This window comes from Symphalangus syndactylus, chromosome 17 (assembly GCF_028878055.3).
Source record: "Symphalangus syndactylus isolate Jambi chromosome 17, NHGRI_mSymSyn1-v2.1_pri, whole genome shotgun sequence".
NCBI lineage: Eukaryota > Metazoa > Chordata > Mammalia > Primates > Hylobatidae > Symphalangus > Symphalangus syndactylus.
In genome coordinates, this window is record NC_072439.2 from 33,802,783 (window position 1) to 33,815,998 (window position 13,216).

Consider the following 13,216-nt stretch of genomic DNA (forward strand, 5'->3'; position numbering starts at 1 on the left):
CTGTAATCCCAGCACTTTGGGAGGCCGAGGCGGGTGGATCACCTGAGGTCAGGAGTTCCAGACCAGCCTGGCCAACATGGTGAAACCCCATCTCTACTAAAAATACAAAAAATTAGCCAGGGGTGGTGGCGGGCGCCTGTAATCCCAGCTACTTGGGAGGCTGAGGCATGAGAATCCCTTGAACCTGGGAGATGGAGGTTGCAGTGAGCCGAGGTCGCACCATTGCACTCCAGCCTGGGCAACAAGAGTGAAACTCCGTCTCAAAAATAAAATAAAATAAAATAAATTTCCTGGAAGCAGAGTTCGTGAGTTCTTGACCTTGGAGGGGGATTGGGGTACAATATTTCATAAGCATATCTAAAGGTCCACGTTCCATTAAACATTCCACTGTTCCCAGACAGGACTAGTCATAATTTTTTTTAAAGGCACAGAAATAATATAGAAAATTTAAAAAGTGAGAACCTACAACTCTAGCAGCCATAGGGTAAGAAAATAACGGGATGGGATTTGTGTGAGGAGGTATAGGGAGGGCTGTTTTGGTACACAGGAAGCAGGCACCCATCTGGATGTCTGCCCTGGGGTTTCCTCTGTTGCATTTCTTTCTTAGGGCTCTTAGGCAGTGAATCTCTTCCTTCCCAGCCTTGCTTCCCAAGTTCCCTACACCTCTCACCCTACACTGTGCACTTCTCACTCCATCCTAAGTTTCTTCTCTACATGTTTCTCCCAATATGCTCATTGCCTCCCAGATCTCACCTAGGCCTACGTCTTTATCCCCAGACTCCTGTCTTCAGCATTCCTCGACCCAACACCCGGGTCTCTCGCTTTTTTTGTTGAGATACTCTCTCTGCTGCTCCTTCTCCTCGCTGTCCTTCTGCTGTATACCCAAGCCACATCCCCACGGAGGAGCCCCGCGCCTGGCAGCTCCTGCCTGTCCTCAGCCCCCTGCCTTGATCTGTCTCCCGCCTTTTTAGGACCCCCGAGTCCCTGCTACCTCGCTCTTAATACTGGGGCCTCGGGCCAAACTTCCCCGGCCATCTTCCACCCCTCCGGCCCCAGCCCAACCCGCGACCCTCTCTCAGCCTGGACCCTTCCCCCGCCCACGTCTCCCTGCTCCTTCACGCCCGAGCCCCTCAGGCCCCGCCCCCGGCTACCGAGGCCCCGCCCCCGCTTTACCCCCATAAAGCCCCGCCCCTCACTCACCTGAGGCGTCTCCGCGCGCGCGCAGGCTGTGAGGGGTTGGGGAGAGGGGACGGTGTTGGGGGAGAGGGAGGCGAGGGGGCGGGGGTCCCCCACTCTGGCCCGGGCGGCCCAGTGCGGGGGGAGTGGGGTCACTGAGGCGGCGGCAGTCGCCGGGCCGGAGCCAGGACCCGGGCGCTCAGAGGCGGCAGTGGTGGCGGCTCCATCTCCATCAGCAGCTTCACCTGAGAAGGGACCTGCCCCCCCAAATATCCCCCCCCATCACAGCCGTCCCCCTCCCCCTAACAACTTCCGGTCCCACTACCAGGCGACAGGCGGCGTGGCCGAACACCGAGCGTCCCCAAGCCCGGGAGACTGCTGGGGGAAAATGGGAGAGGAGCTAGGGGAGAGTAGCCGAGCGCCGAAAGATTCAAGTCCGAAAGGCGCCATCGCCTGCCGAAGGTAACCCAAAACCTAGCCTGTAATCTGCACCCAGTTTGCAATCTAAGCACACGCTGGACGCCCTATGTGGCCTAGCACGTCAGGCCCTAGAACCAAGTTTTTCCTCTGTACCTTGTGAATCCCAAAAATGTGAGACAGGTCTCAGTTTAGGAAGTTTATTTTGCCAAAGTTAAGGACGCACGCCCGTAACACAGCCTTAGGAGGTCCTGACGACATGGAGCACAACTTGGTGTTATACATTTTAGGGAGACAAGAGACATCAATCAATATATGTAAAGACGGGACAACTCAAAGCTGGGAGGAGGCTTCCAGGTCATAGGTAGATAAGAGGTAAATGGGGCCGGGCGCAGTGGCTCACGCCTGTAATCCCAGCACTTTGGGAGGCCGAGGCGTGCGGATCACCTGAGGTCAGGAGCTCAGGACCAGCCTGACCAACATGGTGAAAACCCGTCTCTACTAAAAATAAAAAATTAGCCGGGGTATGGTGGCGCGCGCCTGTAGTCCCAGCTACTTAGGAGGCTGAGGCAGGAGAATCGCTTGAACCCGGGAGGCGGAGGTTGCAGTGAGCCGAGATCGCGCCACTGCAGTCCAGCCTGAGCAACAGAGTGAGACTTAGCCTCAAAAAAAAAAAAAAGAAAAAAAGCCGGGCGCGGTGGCTCACACCTGTAATCCTAGCACTTTGGGAGGCCGAGGCAGACGGATTGCCTGAGCTCAGGAGTTTGAGACCAGCCTGGGCAACGTGGTGAAACCCATCTCTACTAAAATACAAAAGAAATTAGCCGGGCGTGGCGGTGTGCGCCTGTAGTCCCAGCTACCTGGGAGGCTGAGACAGAATTGCTTGAATTCCGGAGGCGGAGGTTGCAGAGAGCAGAGATCGTGCCACCGCACTCCTGCACTCCAGCCTGGGTGACAGAGTGAGACTCTGTCTCTACAAAAAAAAAAAAAAAAAAAAAAAAAAAAAAGAGCAAATCGTTGTATTCCTCTCAAAGAAGGCAATCAGATATGCATTTATCTCAGTGAGCAGAGGGATGACTTTGAATGGGAGGCAGCTTTACTCTAATCAGTTCCCAGCTTGACTTTTCCCTTTAGCTTAGTGATTCTGGGGCCCCAAGATTTATTTTGCTTTCACAACCTCCTAAGACAATATTGATTTTAAACTCCTAGCACCCTTTGCCTTTCCTGCCAAGTGCATTGGAATTGTTGGGGAGAGGAGTTGGAGGGTACATGTTTTTGTCACCTCTGCTATCTTCATGGTATCCTGAGGTCAATCACCTAGGTGTCCCTGCAGATACTGCCAGACCTCAGAGAAGGAAGCCCCCTTTTTTTTTGAGACAGAATCTCGCTCTGTCGCCCAGGCTGGGGTGTAGTGGGTGTGATCTCGGCTCACTGCAACGTCCGCCTCCTTGGTTCAAGCAATTCTCCTGCCTCAGCCTCCCAAGTAGCTGGGATTACAGGCACCCGCCACCACACCCGGCTAATTTTTGTATTTTTGGTAGAGATGGGGTTTTGCCATGTTGGCCAGGCTGGTCTTGAACTCCTGAGCTCAAGTGATCCACCTGCCTTGGCCTCCCAAAGTGCTGGGATTACAGGCGTGAGCCACTGTGCTCAGCCGGAAGCCCTACTTCTTAACCTACAAGCCTACTTCCTCTCTGTCTTCTCCCCAGTTTTGTTTGTTTTGGACTAATCTCATTATACATCCCAGTACAAATGTATCCTCCCTCCTGCAATAGGCTCACTCCCCAGGCCCAAGAGTTATGATCTTAAACAGACTATTTATTAGAAAAGTAGAACTATAAAGGGAGACGGTTGTGCCCCTTGCTGTCCTCACAACTCTCTGGCAACCTGGAGAGGTAGTATAAAATAGTATATACACTTTTCTTACACATGCCACACACATTTCTCTGAAGAATCCAAAAAGAAAAGCAAAACAAAGCCTTGATGGCAGTAGGCATTAGAAATGGAGGTGGGGTAGGAAGAGAAAATAGTGCTTGACTCCAGAATTACTTCTCTCACTTCTAGCCCCTTGCTGTAACAGCTCACACTTCCTGGCACAGGTTCAAAGGCCAAGAGGGGTATGTAACATAGTGTCCAAGGAGGGAGGGTCCTTGGGTGAAATGTGCTATATGTGTACTTGGGTATGGCTTAGGAAGGCCAGAGTTGTGATCCAAGAAGTTGAGAGGTGGGAAAGATTTTTCTGAAGGAGTGAGGCTAATGGGTGGGGAAAGGGGTGGAGGTGGCTCCTTTCCATGCTCATGGGGAGACATAGACATGGACACGATGCCAGGCATTGCTGAGAACACCTCGCAGGTTCCAGATTGGGGCCACAGTGTCTGGCTGCACATTGTAACCATCATCCACAGCCTTACAAACAATGTTCAGTTCCTTTTGTCCAGCTGGCACAGGGGCTTTCAACTGCCACAGACGCCATGCCCAGGCCTTCCTGGGGCGCTGTTCCTCTCCATCCAGCTTAGCCACCTGCCAGGTTAGGCCCCCATCCAGAGACACATCCACCCGGATCACAGCCCTGCCACCACCACTCCATGCATAGCCCTTGATGGTCACCTCCCCTGATTCTACAGTCTCTCCATCCCGGGGCTCTGTGATGGCCGACTGGACAGGAAGTTCCTGAATGGATGGAGCAGAGTCAAAATCTACAGTGTCCCAGTCCACAGATGGAGAGAAGCCTTTGTAATCCCGCCGTTGCCAGTGGCTGTAACTTTCCTCTGGCTGCACACTCACTCTGCCCAGCCATTTGACATGGCGGGCACCCACCACTCCAGGAACCACCACACGCACAGGGAAGCCGTGGTCACGTGGCAGAGGCTGCCCATTCATCTCATATGCCAGCAGGACCTCAGCTTCAGGGTCCATGGCCCGAGCCAGAGGGATGGATGCTCCATAGGCAGCCCCAGTAGGGTCTGAGTCCAGTCCCTCAAAGCAGACGTGGGCCTCAGTTTCACAGAGTTGGTAGCCAGCCTGGGCTAACACATCACAGAGCCGTGCCCCAGCCCAGCGTGCAGTGCTGATGGCTCCTGTTCTCCACTCCAGACCTTTTACTTCTTTAACCTGAGTCATCTCAGAGCGCCGGTTGCCGGCACACTGCAGAGTGACTGTGATCTCGTACCTGGGAAAGTTGCGCAAGTCATCCAGGGAAAGAGACAGTGACTGACCCCCAGGTGCTCCTACTACGTGTAAGCGATAGGTGTCTGGATCCAGGTTAGGTACAGGCAGATGGTTCCGGGTGAAGAAGATAGGGTTGGGTGTGATGTAGTTTTCTGTCAGCAGCTCAGGGGGGGGCTCTGCATTAAAAGGCCGCTGGCTGTTGACCTTCAGGGCTGGGTGACGTACAGGATCATCAGCATAAGGGTCAGAGGTCTCCACGGTGGGGGCTACCTTGTCTTCAGGGTTCAGCTCCCCAATCTTGTACTGAGCCAGTAACTCACGCACATGGGACTGGTTGTGAACACCATAGAGGGCCCAGAAGGGCTCTAGGGGACCCCCAGCTGCTAGCATCAGCTTTGAAGGCCCCCCTGGATGTAGGTCCACAAATTCTGTGACATCAAAGACCTCAGAGCCCAGCGTCACCCAGATCCCAGTCTCAGGGCTGGTGTGGGAACTCACTTCCTCCTTAGTGTATATGTGTGTTGACTCCTGAGCAGCCTGTTGGCAGGGAAGGAGTAAGATAAAAGGGAAGAGACTATTAACAAGAAATCACTTGGCCGGGCGTGGTGACTCACGACTGTAATCCCAGCACTTTGGGAGGCCGAGGTGGGCGGATCACCTAAGGTCGGGAGTTCGAGACCAGCTTGACCAACATGGAGAAACCCTGTCTCTACTAAAAATACAAAATTAGCTGGGCATGGTGGCACATGCCTGTAATTCCAGCTACTCGGGAGGCTGAGGCAGGAGAATCACTTGAACCCGGGAGGTGGAGGTTGTGGTGAGCTGAGATCATGCCGTTGCACTCCAGCCTGGGCAACAAGAACGAAACTCCGTCTCAAAAAAAAAAAAGAAGAAATCACTCTAGCTCACCCTGACCCAACCCACAGTGTTGGCCACTGGGAAGTGAAGGTAGCAGATGAGCAGATTTCATCTCCACTGTGCATGAAGACTGTGTCACTGTGAACTCTATGGTAACTGCGAGAACACGGGTCACAGCCTGCATTGCCTGTAGAGTTTACTAGGACTGATTCCTTTATTCTGACAATTTTTTTTTTTTTTTTTTTGAGATGGAGTCTCACTCTGTCACCCAGGCTGGAGTGCAGTGGCCCGATCTTGATCTTGGCTCACTGCAGACTTAGCCTCCTGGGTTTAAGCAATTCTCGTGTCTCAGCCTCTCAAGTAGCTGAGATTACAGGCGTGCACCACCACACCTGGCTAATTTTTGTATTTTTACTAGAGATGGGGTTTTGCCATGTTGCCCAGGCTGGTCTCAAACTCCTGACCTCATGTGACCCACCCACCTTGGCCTCCTATAGTGCTGGGATAACAGGCGTGAGCCACTGCGCCCAGTCTGTTCTGACAATGAAGCACCTTCCCTACTTACCCTACACCGATGGTCCTGATAGGCCAACACTGCCCCGAGACCTAATAGGGTCCCCATGACTCTCCATCCCTGGGTGCTGGAGTTATCACCAGAGAAGGTGAGGCTGGGGCGCTGGGGCTGAAATGAATCATTTGTGGAGCAGGCCTGAATGCAGATCCTTGAGGGGATTGACTTGAGTCTGGAAGAGAGAGAGGTCTTAGTAGCACGTATGGCCATGTGAAAGGGCCAGTGAAGGCTTGGGGTCTACTTCTTTCTCCCTGGTTGGCCATTGGTTCCTTAAGTTGGAACTTAGTTTCTCCAGGGATAAGTGGGAAAAGTGGGATCTGGCTTTCTCTGTCCTCCCTGGACACGCTCTCTCAACGATCTTATTTGCAAAGTATGACATTGTAAAAGACACTAAGGGTGGCAGATAGGGGCTAGGAGGCAAGTCCTGGGATGGGCTGGCCTACCTGCAGGCCTGTTGGAGCCTGAGGACCACAGCTCTGTGCAGCAGCAGCATTGTAGCAGACCTATAGAAGGAAGATTCTGGGATCAAGATAGGGAGACCCTGGGAGGGGATATTAGGGAGGCCTAAGGGAATGGGTGAGAGGAAGACACAGAGAAGGTCAGCAAGGAGCTTTGTGGGCAAATGAGGAGTCTTGAGAGTGGGAGTCCAAATGGGCCCTTAGAGAAAACTTGGAGCACTTCAGAGACAGACTGTGCTGACAGGATGGCAGGTAATGCGGGTGGGGAATGGGGTAGGAGGGATGGGTGCTTCTAGAATCAGATCACCTTTCTCCCATCTTCCATCCTGAACTTTGTCCACCATAGAGAACAATGCCTGGGGTGAAGGGCCTAAAGGACCGAAACCAAATGTCTACTGGCCAGATTATTATTTCTGAAGTCAGCTGAGGACAACTGTGGGTCAGACTGACTTAAACAGGGATAAAAAAGTGAAAAAAAAATGTAGTGACAGCCTAATTGGGTGAAGGAGCCCAGATTCTGGGGGCAAAATGCCTTGGGTTTGTGAAACTGGATCTTGCTATTCATTAACCAGCCCGATTTCCTGAGCAACATTCCAAGCCATTCTGAACTTGCTTCCTCATCTCTGAAATGACATTTGCCTAGCAGAGCTAACATGAAGAGTCAACAAGTACAGTACCCCCTTATCAACAGTGGAACCCCCTTATCTACTGGGGATATGTTCTACGACCCCCAGTAGATGTTTGAAACCACAGACTGTACCAAACCCTATATTACTGTTTTTTCCCCCATACATACATACATACTTCTTATAGTTTAATTACTAAATGACCCAGAGTAAGAGATTAACAACAATGGCCGGTGCGGTGGCTCACGTCTGTAATCCCAGCACTTTGGGAGGCTGAGGTGGGCAAATCACCTGAGGTCAGGAATTTGAGACCAGCCTGGCCAAAATGGGGAAACTCAGTCTCTACAAAAAATACAAAAATAAGCCGGGTATGGTGACATGTGCCTGTAACCCCAGCTACTCAGGAGGCTGAGGCAGGAGAATCGCTTGAACCTGGGAGGTGGAGGTTGCAGTGAGCTGAGATCACGCCACTGCTCTCCAGCCTGGGCAACAGAGACAGACTCCATCTCAAAAAAAAAACAAAAAAAAACACAACAGATTAACAACAATAACAAAATAGAAAAATTAGCCCGGCGCAGTGGCTCACGCTTGTAATCCCAGCACTTTGGGAGGCTGAGACTGGCAGATCATGATGTCAGGAGATCGAAACCATCCTGGCTAACACGGCGAAACCTTGTCTCTTCTAAAAATAAAAAAAAAAAAAATTAGCCGGGCGGGGCAGCGGACGCCTATGTCCCTGCTACTCGGGAGGCTGAGACAGGAGAATGGCGTGAACCCAGGAGGCAGAGGTTGCAGTGAGCCAAGATCGCGCCACTGCACTCCAGCCTGGGTGACAGAGCGAGACTCCGTCTCAAATGTCTCAAAAAAAAAAAAAGAAAAAGAAAAATTTATAACATTATACTGTAATAAAAGGGCTGGGTGTGGTGGCTCACCCTTATAATCCTGGCACTTTGGGAGACCTACGCAGGAGGACTGCTAGAGGCCAGGAGTTGGAGACTCCGTCCCTACAAAAAATAAAAAGTTAGTTGGGCATGGTGGAGTGCACCTGTGGTCCCATCTACTCTGGAGGCTGAGATGAGAAGATCTAAGCCCAGGAGTTTGAGGTTACAGTGAGTTGACTGTGCCACTGCACTTCAGCTTGGGCAACAGAGAGAGAGACCCTGTCTTGAAACAAAAACAAAAAAAAGTTATGTGAATGTGGTCTCTCAAAATATACTTTTTTTTTGGCCAGTCATGGTGGCTCATGCCTATGATCCCAACATTTTGGGAGGCCAAGGAAGGAGGATCACTTGACTCCAGGAGTTCAAGACCAGCTTGGGCAACATACTGAGACTGTGTCTCTAGAAAAAAAAAAAAAAAATTAGCTGGGCATGGTGGTGCCTGTCTGTAGTCTCAGCTACTGGGGTGGTGGGGAGAGGAGTGCTGAGATGAGAGGACGGCTGGAGCCCAGGAGGTCGAGACTGCAATGAATCATGATGGTGCCACTGTACTCCAGCCTGGGCAACAGGGCAAGACCTTGTCTCAAAAAAAAAAAAAAAAAAAAAGCCTGGGCAATGGAGTGAGTGTCAATCATGGCTCACTGCAGCTTCAACCTGGGCTCAAGCCATCCTCCTGCCTTAGCCTCCCCAGTAGCTGGGACTACAAGCGTGTGTCACCAAGCCTGGCTAATTTTTCTGTAGACATGGGAGTCTATGTTGTCAGGGCTGGTCTTGAACTCCTGGCCTCTTGCTGCCTCAGACCCCAAAGTGCTGGGATTACAGGCTTCCCTTCCCCTCCCCCTGCCCCTGACAGGGTCTCGCTCTGTTGCCCAGGCTGGAGTGCAGTGGCGTGATCTCAGCTCACTACAGCATCAAACTTCTGGGCTCAAGCCATCTTCCTGCCTCAACCTCCTGAGTAGCTGGGACCACAGGCGTGTGCCACCATGCATGGCATTTTTTTTTTTTTTTTTTTTTTTTTGTAGAGATAAGGTCTTACTATGTTGCCCAGGTTGGTCTCAAACTCCTGAGTTCAAGTGATCCTTCAAACTTGGCCTCACAAAGGCCTAGGATTATTACAGGCATGAGCCACCACTCCCAGCCTCAAAATATCTTATTGTACTGTGTTCACCTATTTTCCAAGCAGTTGACCATGGCTAACTGAAACTCAGGAAAAGGAAAGCTTGGATAAGGGGAGACTGCTGTAATAACATTGTCTTTGAAGGCCTTTCAGTCCCCAACTCTCCCCCCATTCACCCTAAAAAAAATTGAACCCAGCTGGGAACTGGACCCCAACCCAGGGTCCCAGACCACCTCAATCTTGTCTATGCCACTGTAGTGAGCTCAGCAAATTGAGGAGTTAATGGCCAGAGTGTCGGGGGCAGGCTGGAGAAGGAAGGTAATTTTTCTGCTCTCTGCCCTGCAAGTTTCTTCCTCCCATTGCTGAACAGGGAGCACTGACCCAGCAGGGCCAAAGTGAGGAGGGGTGAGAAATGTCTAAACTGCTGATGAGATGCTGGAGACCAATGTGTCAGGGTGGGTGGGTCGTGGGTAGGGAGGGAAAGAAACCTAGAGATGGGAATAGGAGCAGTCTTCACCTTGCCCCTAGGCCATGGGACCCTTACTCTCTCTGCTGCCTACCTCAATGCCAGCAGCCTGTTTGTACTAGACCAGAGCAGTGCAGGTAGGGCTGACTCGCAGGTGAACTCAGTGAGCCCAGAATCCCAGGTTTGGGAGGGACAGCCTTTTGCTGTAATACAGAAATGCCACCCGTTGGTGCAGGTGATGACCCCTCACTCCCCATGGGCACGTTAGGTAGGAAGATACGTCCGGCATCCAGGCACAAAAGGGTCTTGTGGCAACACCCCGCGATCTCAAGAGCACCCAGACAGAGGGAGTGGAGGCAGGTACTGATAGTTTTGTTGCCCTTGAGGTTCGGAGCACAGCTGGACACCAAGGCCCCCTCCGCTGCCCAGCTCAGCAGCCCTTCCTCCCCAGCTTCTTTACCACCCCCAGTCTCCTTACCGGGTCCAGTGTCCTCAGCACTGCAATTTTACCAGCCCAGCTCTCAGCGAGTTCTCGAGAAGGGGCAGGGCCAGCGCCGTTATGTCCGAGTGCAGTAAGGGACCTCTCACTCCCCTCAGCTCATCCCTCGGCCATTGGCTGGAAGCGGGTGGCTCAGCCATTGGCTGGAACCCGCCTCCTAGAGCCAAGACAGGCAGGTTGCTAAGAAGCCTCGGAGAACAGGCTGGCTTTTTGCTGTCACTCTCGCCAACAGTCCGGAGTCCATTATACCGCTGGTGTGCAAAGAATGGGACCCTCGTGCACCGGGGCTGTATGTCCGGAACTGGGGCAGTGTGGAAGTGACGAGGAATCCAAAAGTTGGGCTGACAGGTGGGAGATTTTGAGATACCCCTGCTGCCCCTCCCTGGAGGAGACCTCGGGATCCAGTCCGGTTTCTCCCGGCTGTGATCTCCACTTTAACCCCAGGGTAGACCTCCCTCTATCTACACTGTTGCAACTACAACTACCCTGTTTATCTTTTAGGGAAAGCAAAGTCAATCGCTCAGTTCTCATATTCAAGGAACGAGAACAGAAATGCCTAAAGTAGTGGTTCCAAGAATTTGAGATTCCTTGGGCTAGTAGAATTTCTCCCCAAACAAAAATGAACCAACAACACTGAATAGCCATCTTTTATTTTGCATAGAAAAAAATAATAATCACCCCTTGGTGGCACACGCCTGTATTCCCAGTACTCGGGAGGCTGAGGCGGGAGGATCGCTTAAGCCCAGGAGTTCGAGGTTGCACTGAGCCAAGATCGCGGCACTGCACTCCAGCCTGGACAACAGAGCAAGACCCCATCTCTTAAAATAACAAACTGCCCCTTAACAAGAGCAATGGCAGCTTAACACCCCGAAGTATGAAGGTTGTAGACTCTTATCTCAAAGTAAGGGGCATAAATATAACACATTTTCTATTACCCTTTTGTCATTTGATGCAGGACAAAATTTATCAAACCTCGTCCCCCAACCTGGACAAATGTATCCATACACTGCCCTCTAGAGGCCGGACGGTGGAGCTGCAATTTTAATCAGTTTAAGTGAAGGTGTTCACCTTTAATTTTGAAAGATCATTTCCTTTCCTTTCGGCTCTCCAACTAGAGCTTTTACCAGGAATCAGGGAACGGGGGTGGCAGGTATTATCAAGAGATATAAAGTAAGGGAACTGACAGTGAAAAGTTGGCTTTGGCTCTTAAGTGTTTGGAAATGGAAAGGATTTCAATCTGTATACAATCAAATCATTGAAGAAGGCCGATGCCCAACCTATCCTACCAGTTGTTAAAAAAATATATATCTATATATAAGAGAGAGAGAGAGAGAGAGCGCGAGCGCGAGCTTCAACCTAAAAAACGTCTCAGCCAAAGGAAGATAGTCAGTTAGGGACTATCTAAAAGCCTCCTTCCTAATAGTGTCATCTACTTTTGTGTTACACACATACTTTACATAATTGACCTTAATCTTCAGCTTTTATTTTACAGATTAAGAAACGAGGCAGAAAGTGTGTCCGGAATTGGTGGGTTCTTGGTCTCACTGACTTCAAGAATGAAGCCGCGGACCTTCGCGGTGAGTGTTACAGTTCTAAAGGCGGCATGTCCGGAGTTTGTTCCTTCTGATGTTCGGATGTGTTCGGAGTTTCTTCCTTCTGGTGGGTTCGTGTTCTCGCTGGCTCAGGAGTGAAGCTGCAGACCTTCGCAGTGAGTGTTACAGCTCTTAAGGCGGCATGTCTGGATTTGTTCTTTCCTCCTGGTGGGCTCGTGGTCTCGCTGGCTTCAGGAGTGAAGCTGCAGACCTTCGCGGTGAATGTTACAGCTCATAAAAGCAGTGTGGACCCAAAGAGTGAGCAGTAGCAAGATTTATTGCAAAGAGCGAAAGAACAAAGCTTCCACAGTGCGGAAGGGGACCCGAGCGGGTTGCCACTGCTGGCTGGGGCAGCCTGCTTTTATTCTATCTGGCCCTACCCACGTCCTGCTGATTGGTAGAGCCGAGTGGTCTGTTTTGACAGGGCGCTGATTGGTGCGTTTACCACCCCTGAGCTAGACATAAAAAGTCCTCCACGTCCCCATCAAATCAGTTAGACACAGAGTATCCACACAAAGGTTCTTCAAGGCCCCACCAGAGCAGCCAGACACAGAGTGTCGATTGGTGCATCCAGAAACCTCGAGCTAGACACAGGGTGCTGATTGGTGTGTTTACAATCCCTGAGCTAGACATAAAGGTTCTCCACATCACCACCAGACTCAGGAGCCCAGCTGGCTTCACCCAGTGGATCCCGCACCGGGGCTGCAGGTGGAGCAGCCCGCCAGTCCCGCGCCGCGTGCTGGCACTCCTCAGCCCTTGGGTGGTTGATGGGACTGGGCGCTGTGGAGCAGGGGGTGGCGCTCGTTGGGGAGGCTCGGGCCGCACAGGAGCCCATGGAGGGGGTGGGAGGCTCAGGCATGGCGGGCTGCAGGTCCCGAGCCCTGTCCCACGGGAAGACAGCTAAGGTCTGGTGAGAAATCGAGCACAGTGCTGGTGGGTTGGCACTGCCGGGGGACCCAGTACACCCTCCGCAGCCGCTGGCCTGGGTGCTAAGCCCCTCACTGCCCAGGGCCGGCAGGGCCGGACGGCTGCTCCGGGTGGGGGGGCCCACCAAGCCCACGCCCACCCAGAACTCCAGCTGGCCCGCAAGTGCCGCGTGTAGCCCCGGTTCCCGCTGGCGCCTCTCCCTCCACACCTCCCCACAAGCCGAGGGAGGGAGCCGGCTCCCGCCTTGGCCAGCCCAGAAAGGGGCTCCCACAGTGCAGCGGTGGGCTGAAGGGCTCCTCAAGTGCCGCCAAAGTGGGAGCCCAGGCAGAGGAGGCGCCGAGAGCAAGCGAGGGCTGCGAGGACTGCCAGCACACTGTCACCTCTCAAAAGCACTAACTTGATC

At 52.3% G+C, this 13,216-nt stretch overlaps 2 protein-coding genes across 17 annotated transcripts in view; both read right to left on the minus strand.

Annotated features, from left to right (window-relative positions):
- Nucleotides 1-1,499, minus strand: part of IKZF4 (IKAROS family zinc finger 4) — a 31,492-nt gene extending 29,993 nt beyond the window's left edge. For 13 of the 15 annotated variants that reach the window (XM_063621415.1, XM_063621416.1, XM_055248605.2 and 10 more), the window contains exon 1: nt 1,201-1,465. The gene's annotated coding sequence lies outside the window, so the exon portion shown is untranslated. Of the gene's footprint in view, nt 1-1,200 lie in introns of all 15 variants that reach the window. The other 2 variants (XM_063621419.1, XM_055248599.2) reach the window with 2 other exon arrangements.
- A 280-nt stretch (nt 1,500-1,779) lies between these two features.
- SUOX (sulfite oxidase) lies at nt 1,780-10,381 on the minus strand. Of its 2 annotated transcripts, XR_010116620.1 has the most exons (5): nt 10,274-10,370; nt 6,634-6,693; nt 6,185-6,362; nt 3,195-5,298; nt 1,780-2,065 (listed from the first exon to the last, which is right to left on the minus strand). XR_010116620.1 is itself a non-coding variant. In XM_055249088.2 (4 exons), exons 2-4 carry the CDS (start codon nt 6,681-6,683, stop codon nt 3,889-3,891), a joined length of 1,638 nt encoding a protein of 545 aa, XP_055105063.2. In that variant the 5' UTR covers nt 6,684-6,693; nt 10,274-10,381; the 3' UTR covers nt 1,780-3,888. The 2 variants fall into 2 exon arrangements, 1 of the variants encoding a protein (XP_055105063.2); XM_055249088.2 differs by having other exon boundaries at nt 1,780-5,298; nt 10,274-10,381.
- Nucleotides 10,382-13,216: the final 2,835 nt, after the last annotated feature.

Excerpts from the sequence above, each read along its gene's own strand:
- SUOX (XM_055249088.2), bottom strand. The coding sequence starts at position 6,683 with ATGCTGCTGCTGCACAGAGCTGTGGTCCTCAGGCTCCAACAGGCCTGC. Across the intron at positions 6,363-6,633 it reads AGGCTCCAACAGGCCTGCAG|ACTCAAGTCAATCCCCTCAA; the intron begins GTAGGCCAGCCC and ends TCTCTCTTCCAG. Across the intron at positions 5,299-6,184 it reads ATCAGGACCATCGGTGTAGG|GCTGCTCAGGAGTCAACACA; the intron begins GTAAGTAGGGAA and ends CCCTGCCAACAG.